Source organism: Malaya genurostris, chromosome 1 (assembly GCF_030247185.1).
Source record: "Malaya genurostris strain Urasoe2022 chromosome 1, Malgen_1.1, whole genome shotgun sequence".
NCBI lineage: Eukaryota > Metazoa > Arthropoda > Insecta > Diptera > Culicidae > Malaya > Malaya genurostris.
The window spans coordinates 82,094-101,734 of NC_080570.1; the positions used below are offsets into that span (position 1 = coordinate 82,094).

The following is a 19,641-nucleotide window of genomic DNA, read 5'->3' on the forward strand; positions in this document are numbered from 1 at the left end:
CATCAAAAGTATATTCATTGGGCCGTATGAATAAAATGTAGTAAATTCTGTTGTTTGTAGTATCTTCTCAAAAACAATGTCCACAGAGTATAACGCGATATGGTATGATTAAAAAACACGCTTGAACTTGTAGTTAATGCTACTTTCGAATTTGAGCGTTTGCTGCATGCCGTATCGACACATAGCCGAAAAAGCTCGCATAAGCATGTACAAAGCAAGAAACGTACTTACTGCTGCAAAAAAAAACAAAATGTTTGATTTTTTTCACATCACTTTATTAGCAAACACACGAGTAGTTACCTCTAGAGCTACCTACCGAAAAATTGTAGTAAACACAACATATTCGAAAGTTGTTGTGTAGTAAAGTCTTTGCTTTTGACAGGAACGTGATCCACATGTAGCATTTACTACCGAAATTCAAGCTTGCTACATTTTATTCATACGGCCTATTGGCTCATTGAAGGACCTTACCCAACATACATGTTTGTCATAATATCAATTACTTCTGGGTTTTAAAATTATGTTTACAATATCAGCCAAATATGAGTGATTTGGTTTATATTGCAACGAATGAGTTGCGTTGTCATGTTGTATGAAGACCATATACTTCAAAATCACAAAATCAAATTTTCAACATGCAAGCATGAACCAAATTCGAATTTATATGAGCAACGCTGTTTTGAAGAAAAATGTGAAGATGTTTGGCATGCTATTGAAGGTTTGCGAAATAAATTACTACTAAACATCTCATGCTGTGGCAAATCCATAAAACGGGATTAACTCTTTGAGGCGTTCTTAGCCGACTTTACCTGCAAATTACTGTTGTTTCTGCAGGCCGCTAGGCAATCCTTGATACTCACTCAGTCTCAGTTAATCCGTTTAGGCAGGATGCCGAAAGTAATTGTTCATACCATTTCTTCTGCATATTCCCAACAGAGAAGTATCCTTTATTTATTTACGACTTAAAAGAGGATTCAGAAGTCAAAGTTGTTTCCAGAATCGGCTACTGTTTTCAGAACTTTGCTGTTTTGTTTTATTTTTTCTTCGATTAACGAAAAGAAAGCAATGTGATATCTTATGGAAAAACATATGTGTGAAAAATAATTATTTATTTTTGTTTTAGTTTCTTACTGCTTACACTTATAATCATATGTACAAATTATCGTCGTTGTTTTGTTACAAATACCGATGAAAATGACAGTCGCGAATAATAGTAGAAATACGCTAGGATAGGGGATCTTTTTCCATGATACAAACATAATATACAAAAATTATTATCAACACTCAGAGTAGACAGAAGTTACTAAAGCTTGATCTCATGAGTAGGCATCAGGTTAGTCTCGCTTGGATCGCAAACCCGGACGAATATACACGGTCTGAATTGAAGCAATACGGCTGAAGTCGGAAGAGTGATGAAATGTAACTAACTATTGTGTATAAGTGAAAGTGAATTATATGGCTCTCAAAGTCTAAAACATATCTCAGAATATCTAATCGAAAATATTGATTATGAGATCAACAATAACTATTACGGCAATCTCATTAAATATTCTATAAACTATCCAAAAGTTTGAAATGAATTACTCGAAAACTTTGATTCGTTTTGATTCTTTACCAAGTTACACTATAGCTCAGGTTCAATTTCGGTTTAGTAACATTTTCTATTGTAAAACTAAGTTTCTGAATTATGTTGATATCAGCTGGGCTCTTCATTAAACAATCTTTTAAAGAAAAAAAAGAAGAAATAAACTCAATGGTTGAGCAACATGATTAAATGCATCCTTTTTTCCAGTACGGTAATCAATTATAAAGGTCTCTCAAGAAAAATATTGCGTAATCCGGATTACTCTTTTAACATGCTCTTTGCGGATTCTAATTACGCAAAGCGTTACTATTTTATTGAGGTTCAGCCATATTTCCATACCGGTGGTTGTCATTCTATTTATATTGTATTATAAAAGCAAACAATTGAATATCTTTGCTGGAAAATGAGAGCAAAATCGACATTAATATTACCACTGTATGGTATTAAGAAAATAAATCGAATAGTGAGACGTTTAAATAACGTCATACCATAAAAATTGAGCTCATAACATTGTGTTATTGTGAATTGATGAGCATCGATTTATCCTTTGGAACATACAGTGCTAGAGCTATTTGCCTTTCTCTAGTGAAATGACATAGAATTGTTCGCAAAACCGACTTTGGATAGGAGTCCTTGTTATAATACACTTTTCGACCATTCGACGAGACAGGAAAATGTATGTATGTAATATTATCGTAGATGGCAGAATCAATTTAAACAATCTTCTTTTCGTTTGAAAGCTACTATTGTGTCGTTTATTAAGTTCAAAGATCAAATTAAGCAGGAGCTTCAAGTTCTGGAAAAAGAATGGCATAAGCGAGAAAACACACTCTTGTTTCTTCGATTAATTTTATCGGTTATGGATGAACCGATTTCAACAAACTTAAGTTTGTAAGATAGTTACTATTGGTTAATTGATCATGTTCGAAGATGAAATTGTTACTTCCGATTCTATAGATGCAATGATATAAATGACATAATCGATAAAACACACATTTTTCTTCTTCATCGCTACAATTTTTCGATAACAGCTGAACCGATTTCAACAAGCTTAGGCTCGTTTAAAAGCTACTATATATTTATCGATCAAGTTTGAAGCTCAAACTCTGAGGCCATAGATCAAGTTTGGAAGGGTTTTGGAGAGCATTTCTGATAAGGAAGATGTAATCTAATGGGTAACGTAACCGACAAATCGCATTATTTTTTAATACGCAAAAATTTCTCGAAGATGCCTAAATCGATTTCTAATATCTTAGACGCATTTTTGGAAGCTACTATTAGTTCAGTTGACGAACGGCGAATGGCGAACAATATTTGTTCCGAAGATACATTCAAATAAATGTTATAATGAGACTATTTCAATGCCAAGAGTAAGGTACTATCATCCCACTAGATGGATTTGGAAGAGTTTTTTTTTTCAAACTATCTCCCGGCGAGGTACTGCTATGAGAGTGAGCATTAATTTGTAAGATGCAACCAGTTATAAAAATACTGACGAATTTTTTAATAATATGCCATTTGTCTCTGATTGTACTAGGAGCTCGGAGCTCTCGATTAGTCAAAATGTTGTTTCTTGTATATATTTTTATGAATTTTAAAATATCGTCCGTATGGTTTTCGTCTTTTTCGTTAGTTCCTTTTATTGGGATCTAGGAAACTTCCAAATGAGTCCAATTTTCTTCAGGCGGCTTCGATACACAAACAAACAAATAAACTATGTATTCCTGGTTTGGGAACTTTACTTTACTTTAGATACTTTACATTTGATTTTGTTTAGATTCGTTCTGTCAAAATAGAAGCGATCAATCGATAATCAGTTTAGTTACTTCCGGTGTGGAATCTTTTTATGATGATGGTTGCCGAATTGCTTTTCCTCACGCTCCGGTTAACATGGTTTAAGTTTTACGCTAAAAGTTATTTTGTCAATTTCACACTGGATAAGTAAAAACAAAAGTGACATCTTAAAGTTTTCATTCATTGAAAAAAGCGAACTAAAAGAGTTGAAGATATTCGTGAATGATTTTTAATCATTCATTAATATAACATAAATATTTTAATCAGACAAGTTGGATGACACATAGAATAAGATGAAAATAATTTAAATGGTTTTTTTAAAGTATAAGTGAAAAAGTGAATGGTAGCCGGAAATATTGCAGAATAAAAACTATTTTTTAATTTATTCCAACATGAGTAGAAAACATTACTCAGATTAAATATTCAAACAGTTTGCATTAGAGTGTTGAAAGTAAATTACCTTTCGTTATAGTGTTGAAAGAATAAGAACCTTACCTGATAACATGGTGTTTTCGTGGGTGATTTAGTCATTTATGCATAATGTGCTATGTATTCTTAAATGTACTGTAGAGAAATTCAATGAAATTAAGCTCTATAAACTCACATCCAATCTCCGTACTAAGTCGGGATCCAGAAAGAACAAAATTTTGAAATTTTCAGTACCAGTTCTTGTGAACATATATTCTCTTTGAATAATTAAACTTATTATTTTTATTGTTTTTTACAATAACTAAATTCTGGACCACCTCACTAATTAAAATCGAATACACTCTAATTTTTTAAAATTTCAGATTTGATGTTCACCACAATTATTTCTAAATGATTATATACAGGTGATAAACTACTAAATTATTTTAAATGGCACAAAACCAATTTTACTATGCTGCATAAAAAGTTCCCTTTCGAGCATTTTACTCTGTACAATTATTTACATCATTCAAAAATTATCTTAAACTACATCACTGTTTCATCCGAATTTTATAAATGACACAATAATACTTCAGCATTTTGAAGATGTTTCTACCATATATCTATAATCCTATTTTACTAGGCGATGGGAATCGAATGAATCAAATAAAGAATCCGATGATTTTATCAAGCTTAGTATATTTCCAAACTTGAAACTCTTGTAATAAAGGTGTCGGGCTGTGTGCATCGATAAGGCGTTGCAATCTTGTGTAAATTATATGAATTACGATGAAAACAAAAAACGCAAATATCTATGAGGATATGGATTCATGTAAGTTTTAGCTTCAGATTAATTTTCTGCTATACAGAATTTCGAAAGGGTTTGGAACATAACAAACCATGTCAAATACAAACGTTATTGTAGTAATGATTCAACGATTTTTGTTACTTCTTATCGAACGGATATTTTTCATTTTCACTTTCAGAAGTATTTTCAAAATTATGTTTTCAATGGTGGACGGTAATACTTATCGTTCAAACACAATGCAGCGGAACGGTATGAATATTCTCTGTCCACATTTTCTTTAACCGCTGTCGTTGTGTTTAGGCCATTAGAGTGCTTTCAATTTTGCATAATTGCATTGTAATCATTGGTATTCGGTTAGTTTCTGAAGGGTACCTATAAATTGTTAATTTTATAATCGGTGGATACTTTCAATATCTTAGTATTGAGCGAATAAATAAATTATTATACCAGATTTCAATTTCGATTTATTCTAAAGAGTGGTTAGATCGTAGTCATTTTTAATACTAATGGAATGAGCGACTTTTGTATTAGCATTACTATTACCCGACGGGGTGCGTAATATTGGTGATTGCTGTTGTTCATGAGATGATGACTCTGAAGTGATATTGTTGGCGTTATTTACTGGTAGCACTCCAGTGACGTCCGATGCAGAAATGTATGGAGCTGCAGCAAGATTGCTTCCATTTAATGAGTTATGGATGTCCGTCATGCTGTCCAGGCTCTCGGATCGAAAGCACTGTTTGATCGAAAATTATAATCTTTTCTCATTCTTTATACGCATAACTACTTACTTCACTTTGTAGGTTCATTTGCTTCTTCACATTTGATAAACTTGACGAGTTAGTCTTTCGACCTTTTTTCGTTGGGCCGCCCGTAGAGTTACACGTTGTGATGTTTTTACCTTGATCTCCACTTTTCTTTCGAACGTTTTTCGTATTCGGCAGTTTGTTATCTTTTTTCCATTTCATTCGCCGATTCTGGAACCATATTTTAATTTGACGCTCTGACAGAACCAGTGTGTGGGCTATTTCTATCCGACGTCGTCGGGTGAGATAACGATTGTAATGGAACTCCTTCTCCAATTCTAAAATTTGATGCCTAGTGTAGGCGGTTCGCTGGCGTTTCGGTTCCATTCCTGGTTGGTACGATCCGTTTGCTGAAAGATGGAAAATTGATATAAATGGTATGTTCATCTGTTAGCAAACGCAACGAAATTGACATTAGCACTTTTTGTAAGAACTGCTTGACATGATATCAACTGTGATTAACGTTTCTTCTTAACGTGAACGTAAAAATGAGTAATCGTAGAATACATCCTCGAAAGGCTGGTTGGGCTGCGGTTGAATGACATACTAAGTTGAGTTTGATTGACATGAAAAGCAACAGACGTAATTCCATTCCTTCCACGTTTTCTTTAGTTTGATTCATCCGATATGAAAGTATGCCTGTGTTTTGGGAGGTCTCATAAAGCTTTCTATACTATCTACTGATGAATACGAAACATTTACATTATGGATGTGGTTTCTAATTCTTTTCATTGAGAGTAGTCACTACAATGATTAAAATACTACTTCCATACAGTGGTGAGGAAATTTGATGCCCTTGGCAAAATAAGATTTGCCGCCCCCATCGTTGGTTAAGTGAGCAGAAAAAAAAATCGTTGGTTTAGTTTAGCAAAAATATTTATAATAATTAACGTAACATAAATAAAGATAACATTTCAATTTAGGTTGTTGAATAAGTTTGTTCTAGTATTTTCTTTAACGAGAGTAATAAATTTGTATAACCTTACACGAGCCTATCCACGCTGACGTTGTTCACTGTCGAATAAAAAGTTTCTGAGCACATAATTGCACTACTTTTTGATGAACCAGAGTGCAGCCATAACACAGTGTTTAATTGAACACCAAGAGTACAGAATTACTTTGATAGTTTAAAACATGCTTTTATTTTCCCAATAGGTTTACAGTCTTTACAATTGGTAAACAAAGATTCTCAGACTGTGAGATCTATAACTTTTGAACTTAATATTTTGCCGTTCTTTAATAACTACCATTGCAGTCAAATCATGTCGTTGGTTCTACGGTATGGGTTCAATTTTTAGTTATTTCGTATTGGATAAGATATTCTTGTTCCTAGTTATAACAATATGGTGGAATCGAAGCTCATAATTGGAAATTTTGATTCGATGAATAACTTCAAATGAAACTGCTAAGATAATTTGGTTTTATACTGTTGTGATTGGCAAGTTAGAGATTATACACTCAAACAGCGTGTTTGTGCAGCATATTCGATATCACTTAACCGGAGTGATCACCTTGACATAGATTTTTTTTCCTATTTTCAATGTCTCATTGCTGGCATATACCCTCATTACTTTGCCGGTAACCTTACACAAACATCAATACTGATAGCAATGACTTGCAGAATTAGTTGTGCATATGCAATGAAATAGCTATTTGTAAAGCTTTACACCGTCAAGAGCCAACTAGTATGCACTTGCAAAAGTATAATGAATACGCCAATTACAAACTAGTTTCTTAGCGGATCGATACTTTTTTTATTGAAGAACAAAAGTGTACATGCTTTGTAGGCTTAAGATTAAATTAATAAGCATGTTGGTGTTTCCGATTGAATTTATATAATGTGAATTGCTCAAGCAAATTCTACTTTATACATATATATATATATATATATATATATATATATATATATATATATATATATATATATATATATATATATATATATATATATATATATATATATATATATATATATATATATATATATATATATATATATATATATATATATATATATATATATATATATATATATATATATATACATTTATATTTATTTTCATTTGGAACAACAAAGAAAAGAAGCGCACGCGAGATTTCATTTCATGCCATTCACGAATGTTTCAGAAATTTAATATACTGCGAATCTTGTATAGACAGAGGAATATCCAAGAGAAAAAAAGTAGCAGCCGACATTCTTAACTTCATTGCACAATCATCGTTTCAATCAACACTTCCCTTGTTATATTCATGTGATGAGCACCTTCGTTTTTCACCGTTCTACCTTATACTTTATTTCGTTATTTTATTAGCAGAGATGACTTGTTGGAAATTTACAGTTCTGCTAGTAGTGTGTTTAGTGAATTGTTGCAAAATCGTTTTAGAAAAACTCAAGTGGAAATGATTTTGGAATCGATATGCTTTTCATATTTTGTAATCTAAGCATATTTACAATTTGTTGGTAAAATTTGACAAAATAAATCCTGCAGTGGAGAGGGATGTAAAAAGTTTCAATTGATCTCCTTCCACTGAAACAAAAGGAAAACTTTTACAGCATTCCACCCTTCTCTTTATGGCTAACAGCTGTGTTCACAAATAGAATGATATTATTGTTGTGAGCAGAATCAATGTGAAATAGGGAATCATAAATACATCAATTTATATTCTTCAAATTCAGTCTTCTCAAGAAAAGTTTTGACAGGTTCTTTTAAGATAGACTTTTGATAATGTCGTCCTAGGGGAGACAGTAGCCTCTCCCGGTTTGAATATCTCAATGTCGAAAATAAATAGCTAGAGATTCGTTTAAAATAGAATGTAATATCAACTTCAACATGCCAGATTAATAGATCGGATCCGCTTGAATTCATGAAACATGGACAATCAAAAAATATTGAGCAGAGCTATTGTTTGATTGTTAAACGCACTAGTTGGCTATCACAAGTGAGAAACATTTAATTTGGAATGTTTAATTTAGATAAAGCTTGCTAATGAGCAACCTATTAGTAAGGGAATAGATATGCGTGATAAAGTTTGCATGTTTGGAGCAATATACACAAAGACGAACGATAATTCCACATCTGCGAGTCGTAGATGCTGAAATGATAACATCGAAAAATGTATGTTTCTACGACAATCTGTTTCAAACCAAATTTGCAGATTTTTTAATGAAAAGATCCATTAACCCAAATATATTTCCAAATCCATTCATTGGTCGCTGATAAATTTAAACTAGATCCACTTTACGCCTATCCCTGATCAGCTAGCAATAAGAAATTGATAACATAAACCAATTTTGGTAACAAATTTTGCTATAAATTTGGTCTGGTTAGTATTTGAAAAACAAAAATTTCAAAGTATCAAAAACATAGTCAGCTTTGTTATAGTCCAGCTATGGTCTGCAGCTCAGAACATCCGGCTACCAATTCCTAAAGTATGTGTTAAATATGTAAGTATATCCATAAACAATGACTCAAGAAAGTGCTGATTTTTTAATGTAATTATTATAATTAACAACTTATTGGCAATAATTAGAAACAAATAAGCAGGTGCACATTCCAAACCACTTGCAATCAAAACAGATTTGTTCGGCTCGTAATTCCAATGAATAGATTGCAATAGACACTCGAAACAGCATTCATTCAATGCCAATGTTTTCATGCGCAGCAAACATCAAAGGTCGTTTTTAAACTTCCGAAACATAGCGTGATGCTAGCAGCAGTTGTATGTTGAGAGTGATAAATTGGATGTAATTTATTTTGCGTTTTATTTGTTCTTTTCACTCCGGCGACAGGTATCTGTTAAGAATACTTTTTGAGGGTCGATCATTTGTTATTCCTCAGCAAGACAGTTCATGTCACATTTAGATACTGGTTTATTGATCCGAACTGTGATAAGCGGTTTTCAAAGCAGTTAGTTTTCTTGGTGGTCGTCTGCTTCAAGTGTTGATGCCGTGGTGAATTGTATTGATGAACTGTTTTTGTAGATGTCTTACCATTCTGTCTGAATTAAATTCTATTCTAAAAATTTTTGTTTATGTGATAGCGGTAGAAAAACCATTGCACAATATTGGTGAATTTGCAAATGTTGAATAGAATTTTATGCTTTCATTTTATTGCTATCTGCCTATTGATTTAATTCATGAGCTCAGGGGACGGGTATAGTGTGATGGGTAAGTCGATGCCTTTCACGCAGCCCGCCTGGGTTCGATTCCCAACCCCGCACATAGGGTCAGAAAGTTTTTCTGGCCCGAAGAGGCGAATGACCTTAAGGTTAAAACCTCTATAATCGAAACAAAAAAAAAAATCATGAGCTCGGCATAATGAAATACCGAATTAGATCGGTAAGTCGAATTTTTGATGTTTTTTCAGTACTTTACGGAATTTTTGGGAAAAAAATTTCTGATGTATAAGAAAAGGATATGTTTTTGCTAATTAGCTGAATTTGTAAGAAAATAACAAGTATAGCGAAAACAGTAAGTGCGTTTTCCGAAATTGCGAGCAGTGTGTTAGCTTCTACCGAAATTTGGCAAGACACAAGCCATATAACGTCACTTGTCGATTCTGAATCGCACTACGTAGCCATTTCTCGTGGAATGGAAAATTTTTTTCAAATGACGTGAGGGAAACGATTTTTATGATTCACGAAAAGATAAGCGACGGAGATTCAACGGACTACCGATTAAGTAAAATTGAAATCTAAGTATTTACTTTTTATATACATTATTTGATATCAATTTATTTCCAGGTTAAGGTGCTGAGAAACACTAATAAAAGTTTTCAGCTGTGTTTTAGGTTGGTTATGTTTTATATATTGTAATAGAAAATTAATATTAATAAAACACGTCCCTCAACCATCCCTAATTTTTGTGTTTATTGTTTCATCTTTTATACTGAAAATCCTTTGAACGCACGATTACTAATGATTCGGTAATTCATGATTTATTCTCGGGCGCTTTTGACAAGTTAATAGTACAATTTCGGCAATATTTGACAGTAACCAAATTCGTTCTGTCTTATTGAAGAGAATATTGGTTCTTCAGATCGAACTGCATTTGTTCCTTAAGGAAATCTTTAGCTTATTGTACAAAAAGTCGAATAAGATATCGATTGATGTCAACAAGACGAAAACATGTATATTAACGTCGACGAACATTCTTTCAACGAAAGAGTAGTTGAAGATTGTTGTCGATGATAGGAGAGTTATATTAATACTAGCTACAATTAACATGCAATGATTCAATTGATTCATTGCTGTATCGATGTCGGCAGAATTTTTCAAAGCGCATGACTAACATTATTTTCATTTCGAGATCTGTATCTTAGCTTATTGGTTCTGTGGTATTTAAATATAGAAATAGTTGAATATAGAATGTCATTGGAAGATTATTTGAGCCAAAATCTGCATGCATAATCAGTTCATTACAATTGTGACTTTGATAAGCTAGGATCAGATCAATGGTAGCAGAGTTTCTCACAGAAAAGAACCGGCTTGAACTTTTTGGAAATGAAACTGTAAAGTAACGAGCAGGGAGTTGTTTACGAAATAGACGACCGTTCTTGTTACTTTGCCGGATATGTAGAGGGTATGCTTAACTTTAAGATCTCCTCTTACGATAAATTAAGATCGATGGCTTTGGTTCCAGAACAATATTTCCAAAGAATAAAGTTCTATGTTGAAAATTTATTAAAGCTTTCGCTGCCTTGAACAAGAATTGTATGTCTAATCCACGTAAAATGTCTCGAGCATGCATACTTGCGAATAGTGCTTTCAAACACATTTGTCGCATAGCCAATCTTCACCGAGTTATGACTTCAAAATGTTGTGTAAAATGTACACCTGCAAAAATGATTTAACTCTTATAATCGGTTCTTCAATCGCCTGAGCGAAGTGGTTAAAAAGGGCTTGGCACAAATGTCTCTAGTCTCAACGAGGCTAGCAACTCATATTAGTTAAATTCGCAATTGAATGACTATCATGTCGCTTTCTTAAGAAACTCAATTGGTTAATTCTTGTCCGATGAAGGTGGTGTACCTAACAATCTTTTTAACACTTACTTTATAGGATGTATGGAGACACCACTGAGAGTTGTCCCTGAGACTTTTCAGGTAGTTACGATTGTTGCACTCTTGCTCAATGTGACGTTTGAATTGGTCAAATTGGAAGTTGCGAGTTTTGTTTCGTACAAGTCTCCTGGAAAGGATAGAAATTTTCCAGTGTTATTTAAGAAAGGGTATGGACATTTCAAACACGTTAAAGTTGAAGTTTAAAGAGCAAATAATTGTCACTTCTGATTCTGGATATATAATGATATAAGTGACGTAACCGACAAATCGCACTTTATTTATTACCGTTCAATTTTCTCGGATATAGCTGAACCGATTTAGACTTGTTTGAAAGCTACTGCAGAGCTATCGATCAGGCTCAAATATCAAAAAACTGTGACTCTTCGTTTCGGAGATATATTGGTATAAGTGACGTAACCAACAAAACACGCTTTTTCTCCGCTCAATTTTCTCGTAGATGACTGAACCGATTGCAACAAAATAAGGCTTGTTTAGAGACTACTATTGATTTATTAAACAGGTTTGAAGTTCATATGGCTGTTACGGTGATATAATGGTATAAGTGACGTAAACGTCAAAACTCATTACCGCTCAATTTTCTCGACTATGGATTTGGTTTCGCTAGTAGTTCATATCAGTTTAGCTTAGCTGTTCAAATTGAATCGCTATGCAGGATTAACGCTTAGACTCTACTCAAGTAATAACCGATGCAATATCTTTATTACCTTATTGAAAAAATGTCAATCAGAGTTTCAAATTTTCTTGTGTTTAATACACCTCTATATGTGTATGTTTTTATAGTTCACACTGGATAAATGTAATCCGAATCTAGTGAATAACGGTAAGATGAATTCTGGTCTAACACTACTTATTTTAATAAACCAAAATCAATAGTTGAGGCAGATTTTATTTATTTACATGTAATCAACAGACAATGTGTAGTCCCAATGAGTAAAAATTATTCCTATTTCTAAGTATGCTTGAAAAATTCGTTGGAATTCTGCTACGCGTAATGTGACAATCGAATCCGGCAGATACTCGATTGAAAGTTCGTTGTAGACCATTAATAGCATCGTTATAACCATAATTAGTACGGCTAAGGGGTAATCGAAGAAAGACGTTATTCCGAAGAGCCCTATTGCGTACATTTAAAGAAATTTCACTAAGGAGTGCAGGGCATTTTGTTGTTCATCATGTCGGCGATCAACATACCACGGGACAAATCACGTTGAATGCCAAGAGTGTCGAACCCAATCAATAATTCACGGCTTAAGTAGCTAGGCAGCTCGTAAGAGTTATTCCAAGGTAGCTATCGAAGAGTAAATCGGACGAATCTGCGCTGTATTGATTCTATTCGGTGGGCGCCGTTAAGGTAATATGGGTTCCAAATCATATAGCAGTGCTCGAGCGTTGTACGAATGAGTGAGCAATATAGAGACTTTAAACAGTAAATGTCGGTGAAATGTTTTCCTATTCTCATTACAAAACCTAAACATCCAGATGGCTTTGCTACAATGAAGTTGATATTCTGCTTGAAAGACAATTGCTCTCTAGAGTTACACCGGGATTCTTAACATAGCCATTCGATTTACCTCACACCACTTTAAAAAAGTTTCAAGTTGGTGTTGGAGGAAAACAGCATCATCGTTACTTCGAATTATTTGGAATAGCTTGAGATCATCAGCGAAAGATAAGCGTGGACATTTTAGAGAAAGATTCACATCGTTAAAATACAGGAAAAAGATCAGGGGTCCGAGATGTCTGCATTGTGGAATCCCAGAAGAAGCGATGAACTCTTCGGATACAGAGTCATTTATTTTGATTGTTAATCGGCGATTTTAACAAGTCTATGCGAGTTGATTATATGTACCTTATGATAAAAAACCGGAATTTTCATTTTAAAATTCCCGCGCTTGTCCAATTGGTAAACTTTTATTCTCTCAACGTTGGCAACACTTTTATACACATTCTGTCAAATTTTGAAAAATTTTCGTGTGGCGATTTTTATAATGGATGAAAATTTAGAACAACGTGCGTGCATCAAATTTTGTGTTGCAAATGGATTTAAGTGTTCCGAAACGTTGAAAATGTTAGAAAAGGCCTTTGGTGAATCGTGTCTAGGAAAAACACAGGCATACGAGTGGTATAAACGCTTCAAAGGTGGTCATACAAGCTTGGATCATGATGAGATCCCTGGCCGCCCAACAACATCTGTTACTGAAGAAAACATTGAATCGGCGAAGCAAATCCTGTTGCAAAATCGTTCTGTACCGATTAGAGAAAATGCTGTGTTGTTGGGCATCTCTTATGGATCAGCCGAACACATTTTAACTGATGTTTTGGGTTTGAAACGCTTCGCTTTTCTGCTGGTGCCAAAAAAGCAGAATTTCATTCAAACACAGCGTCGTGTTGATGTGGCCAAAGAGATGATTTCCAACGCAGATAGTGACCCCACATTCATCGAATGCATCATAACTGGTGATGTGGTGTGGATCTATGAATATGACGTCGAAACCGCACAACAATCGACCGAGTGGCGCTTCGTAGGCGAGCCGTTGTTCTAAATTTTTATCCATTATAAAAATCGCCACACGAAAATTTTTCAACTTCTTTGTATAGACGCCAAACAAAAACTAATCGTACGATATGCGTCAAAATTTGACAGAATGTGTATACAAGTGTTGCCAACGTTGAGAGAATAAAAGTTTACAAACGCGGAAATTTTAAAATGAAAATTCCGGTTTTTTATCATAAGGTATATAGGCTAAGCCAACAACTATTCTATCTCTGGAATCGGAAGCGCCAGCCATTTGATCTTCCATTTCGATCAAAAATTCAATAGTAGCTTACAAACGAACCTAAGTTTGTTGGCCCATTTCTGATCTCAACGCTCTGAGTCGAATGATATATAACACTATGGATCTCCGAGGTTCCGTTTGAAAATCGTATTTTCCAGCCTTTGCAGAAAACGTTCCAAATAATTTAATAAATTAACAGCAAATTCCTACAAAAATTGATTTTTAATCAATTTAGGTTTAGCTCATATTACTAGGGGCTGGGGTTCACTAGGAGATTGATAGTACCTATTAGCTCTCTCCGGACAGTACCAGCCTAGATGCCGTGTGGAATCCGGCGGAAAAAAATGAACCAAGAATAGATCCACTGGGTTCCTGCTTCCATGTCGTAAAAGGCGACAATTGCAGGAGTTTCTTTTTCCTTTCAGTTATCAGATATTTTCAATGTTTCACTTCTGATCACTCTATTTTACTAAATTATCTCTTCATTCAACCTATCAATTTACGTCTAGCTTCGGAAAAAAGTTTTATTTGGAATGTTTTCTTCTTCCATGTTATTGATTGTCTTTCAGAATTATAAATTGAATTGATAACTATTGCGCAAATCCGTTGATATTACAAAGTTAATAACAAAGATAACATATATCGGTATATTGAATACATAGTAAAAATCACTTGAAAATAATATTTCAAACAATAAGTTAATATTTTTCTCGGTAGCCGGCTGCCCAGATCAACCAATATAACCAATTAATAGTTTTAATAAATAATTAAAATAATAGAGCGGAAATAATCAAGAATCAAGACGCGCGTGAAATCTGTTGACCTTTATTTGGTGATCTAAAATGATTTTATAACAACTGTTTAGAATATGTCAATGCAATGAATCAACTATTTTGTCTAAATCCTATTCACTCGTTTATTTTGTATCACATTTTTTTTGTTTTTAATTTCATTTAAAAAAAAAGGGAAGTTTTCATTCTTTACGCGATAGTATTGCAAATTTTTCTTTAGTTTCCTCGGATAAGATCTGTGAATCAAGACTTGTTGAAACGTTCACTCGGGATGTCAGTGAGTTTAGTGGTACATCCGAGCATCTTGAAACCGAAACATACTGAGTCGCGCGCGAAACCAATACTAAAATTTGTACTAACAAATATCCTTCTCCCGTGACACTTGTGGAGTGCGCAGTAGTATATACGGCCTCTAGTAACAACAAGTGTTGGACTAACATCCCCTCCCATTCCTTAGACGATCTACGTTCGGGCCTGGCCGGCGCCGGTACTGATCAAAGAATTCTGGGATTGCCAGAAGATGTACATTGAAGGATGATTTACCAGTCCCAGGTTGGATCATCTAGAAATTCCCTGTACAATTTCAGCTAATCCCGATCAGTAACGGAGTAGCAACCAGGGGTGGTCGCTCAAGCTCAAGCTCAAGCTCAATTTAGGTTTAGCTCATATTACAATAAATATTTATTTAAAAAAAATAATAAAAAGAAATTCAAGGATAACGGGGCAGATATTAGATGATACCTTTGGTAGTATGATGTATTGTTTTTCATTACAGCATAGGACACTACCACTCATGTTATACAGCCGATATCACCCTAATTACTCAGCACATTTTTCTGACGTGAATACGTATTCTTTTACTGTGGGGCGCCTTTTCGAAATTTACTATGTACAACAATAGATGAAAAGCTACATTGTTGTAATACATAGTTTTTTCCTTACCATTGGAAATATGATCAGAAATTTATGATCAAATTTTAACTACCAATCGATTCGAAAACATCAGATACCCACAAATATCTCAAAGTTCACCTTTTTTTTTAAAATGTTTGGTATAATCGAGCATCAAAGACGGAAACTCATGACGCATTTGTTTGTCATTTTCTGCCATAAATTTGAGCGTCTACAGCTCAGTTGTTTTCTGAGGGATTTATATAATATGCAGTCGGCTGCAAGAAAATTAGGAGTAAATGCTTACATAAGCTTGCTGCTCTGAAAAACGTTATGTTTGAATTTAGTACAGTATATTTCACATCGGATGGATTTTAAGTTAATTGGACTCTTAAAATACGCTCAAATTTTCTATCCGTTCTTTTTTTATTCTACCAATACCAATAGATTTCATTTAGCTAAATGAAATAATATATTATATTTTGAATTTTCTCAAAATATTAAAAAAAATGGATATTTTCAAAAAATTTTGGAACATTAAAAACGCTTGGCATTTTTTTGAATTGCTAAGCAAACAGCAAAGTACTTTTGAATTTTCATCGATTTATTGTTATGCAAGTTATGATTAACAGAAGAAAATTATTTCGAATGATACTAACAATTTTCAAAAAATTACTATTTACACAGAATTTTTAAAACAATAAATATTTGACACTCTACAAAGAATTCAAAGCAATCATCTAAGGATTTTTGTTCAACAATCGATTGAATATTGCTTCAATTAAAATTTGTGAAAGGATATGATTTCATGTTTACTAAAACATTTAAAAAAATCGTTTCTCTCTTTCATATAGATAGGCTATAAAATCACTTGAAAAATCGACTAGTAGCATTCGACTCAGTTCATCGAGCTGAGCAATATCTGTGTGTGAATGTATGTGTCAAATAATCTCACTAGGTTTTCGTTGGAAAAAGCTGAACCGAATTTGATAAAATGAGAATTGGTTTAAATGAAAGGTCTCGTAGTCCAATACAGAATCCCTGAGTTTCATCCGGATGCGACTTCCGGTTCCGGAGTTATAAAGTAAAATGTGTTAAATATTGTACACCGTCACTTAAAGCTGAACAAATCGATTCCGGCTATCCTGGTTTCCGGTTTCATATATTCCTAAATGAATCTCACTCACTTTTCTCAGCGGTGGTTTGACCGATTTGCACACACTTAGATTCAAATCATAGGTCCTATGGTCCCATACGGAACTCCTGAATTTCATCTGAACCCTTACTTAAAACGGTGATACAAAAACTGCAAGAATTTTCTAAACTGTCCAACCAAACAATCCGATTCCGGCTACCCTGGCTCCCGGTTTTCGATTAACGACTGGAAATAATAGTCATATGCCCAAAAATGGGTTCTAGGGTTTCGGTGCCGGAAGTACATACACAATAGTGGAACTCACATCGTTTTTTCAGAAAAGGCTTAACCGATCTGAGAACTGTTTCATTCTGTAGGTTATTTTTTTCGGGAATCGAAGAAAACCATTTTAAATAGACTACCACAGTGTTGTATAAGAGAATATGATCGACTTTGTAGAGTGCAATAATTTTGTGTACTGAAAATCTCAATACAACTCAATAATATTTTAACGAATACAACTGAATAATATTTTAACATTTCTCATAAATTTGATATCGTCGAATACAAACTGTTTCACATTTCATTTACTCTGACCTACGACCATTATTGAACGCATTGAACGTTACACGATAGCAAGCACCAAACAAAATAAATAAATCACCGATGGCGCTAGTCATGTACACTGTAATCTCCATTAATGAGCAAAAATGAAAGCATTAGCATTAGAGACCGCCCGTGTGTTGTTACTCAGTTATTGATCAGAATCAATTAAGCTTGCAGAATGTTTTTTTCTGAAACAACTTGCTTGGGAATAGCACGTATTTTCACCTTGTGTAAACTGCATTGATCCCGGCATGCTGATCAATACCGACGCCGGCCACATCCGGATGCAGATCTATTTGGAAAGGAAGGATTGTTAGTTCAATGCTACTAGAAACCGAGGAATCTTCTGCACTTCCACATGCATCACAAGAAGGGGTTTTTCTTCCATAAATACGTTTATTTCTTACCGCAGTATACATAAGTTTTTCTTCGCCGAAGAATCACTTTTACATAAAATTCTTATCATAATATATTTCTAAAATAGTCACAACGATTTAAATTTATTAAAACATATTCCTCTTATTTCTTAAATATCATCTTAGGTAATTCGTTATTAATTACTCGGAAATTATCTACTTGGAAAGATTATTTGAACCAAACAATTAACTTCTATAAATTATAAAATAAGCTGTTATTTTCAGACATTTTGTTTATTATTTCATAAACTATTTCGAGTCTGTTTGTATCATCACATAATTCCTATTCTAATTTAGCTAATGGTTGAACTAATGGTCGCATCTGGAATCAGAACTAAGTCTTTGAAGGGTCCTTGAAATTGAAATTCCAATTTTCTTTATGAAATGATAAAGAAGTTTCATGTATGGAAGGTCACGACAAGCAAGAATGTCTCGAACTGGGACATTGGATAGTCTACCTTGGGTACGCAAAGAATTTATTAGTTGATATCTGACATCACGATACTCCACGCATGTCCAAACGACATGATCAATATCCCGATAACCTTCTCCACAAGCACAATGAATAGTCTTGGAGAGCCCAATTCGAAGAAGATGTGCGTCTAACGTGTAGTGATTGGACATGAGTCTGGACATCATACGAATGAAATCCCTACTCACATCAAGTCCCTTGAACCATGCCTTTGTCGATATTTTCGGAATAATTGAGTGCATCCACCGACCCAGATCATATCTATCGCAAGAAGCTTGCCAGCTGGAAAGTGTTCTTTGGCGAAATTCGCTATATAATTCGTAGAAAGCAATCGGTCGCTCATAAATTTCACCCTCAATAGCATCATCTTCAAGCATCTAGAGAAGCAGCAAAAAAGAACATTCGTACTACATGAAATGAGACGTCTTAAACAAAGATTTTTACCGTGAAAACTGTTTTAATTTTCAAGCATAATTTACATCTAGAGCGATACACTAGACCATTCGGTCTCCAACATTTTGATATACCTAATAAAAGAAATTTGTCAAGGCCTTCAAAATAGGCTTAAGTTTCTGCAATGACCTCAATATTCGACGAAACTTTCTTTCCCTAGAGAAACCTGTGCAGGTTTGAAAATACATAATAGTCACTGGGGGCCTGGTCTGGAGATGGTGGGTCAATCCGTACAGCAAATCATGCAATTTCACGGTTGCTGTTTTATAAGCACTCGAAACTCGTCTTTTTTGTGAAAATTAGAACTCGTCTGACACGATCAGCTATTATTCAAACACTAGTAAATAGATTGTCATGAAATTTGGTATTGGCCAATCTAGAGGTTTGTTCTCAACAAAAATATACTCGGTTGGAATCAATTTACGCCTTTTCTGTGAGAGACTGTGACTTATCATTAAATGTAGTAATAATCATCAAGAAAATGATAAAATGATTTTGGTCGAACTTAGTGATTTATTGTACTCAGTTGAAAAGAAGGTTTCAACCATGATGTGTCAGTATATATATTGTAAGAATGAACAACGATTGGAGTGATACAATCTTCCAAAGCAAAGCC

General features: G+C 34.0%; 1 protein-coding gene across 1 annotated transcript in view; it reads right to left on the reverse strand.

The window, feature by feature from the left end:
* Window positions 1–1,092: 1,092 nt before the first annotated feature.
* LOC131427209 (homeotic protein deformed-like) overlaps window positions 1,093–19,641 on the reverse strand; it is a 91,066-nt gene continuing 72,517 nt past the window's right edge. Inside the window, exons 7-8 of the mRNA XM_058590588.1 lie at window positions 5,387–5,751; window positions 1,093–5,331 (exon numbers count right to left, since the gene is read on the reverse strand). Coding sequence (XP_058446571.1) covers window positions 5,065–5,331; window positions 5,387–5,751 — 632 coding nt within the window. The 3' untranslated portion in view covers window positions 1,093–5,064. The remainder of the gene's footprint in view (window positions 5,332–5,386; window positions 5,752–19,641) is intronic.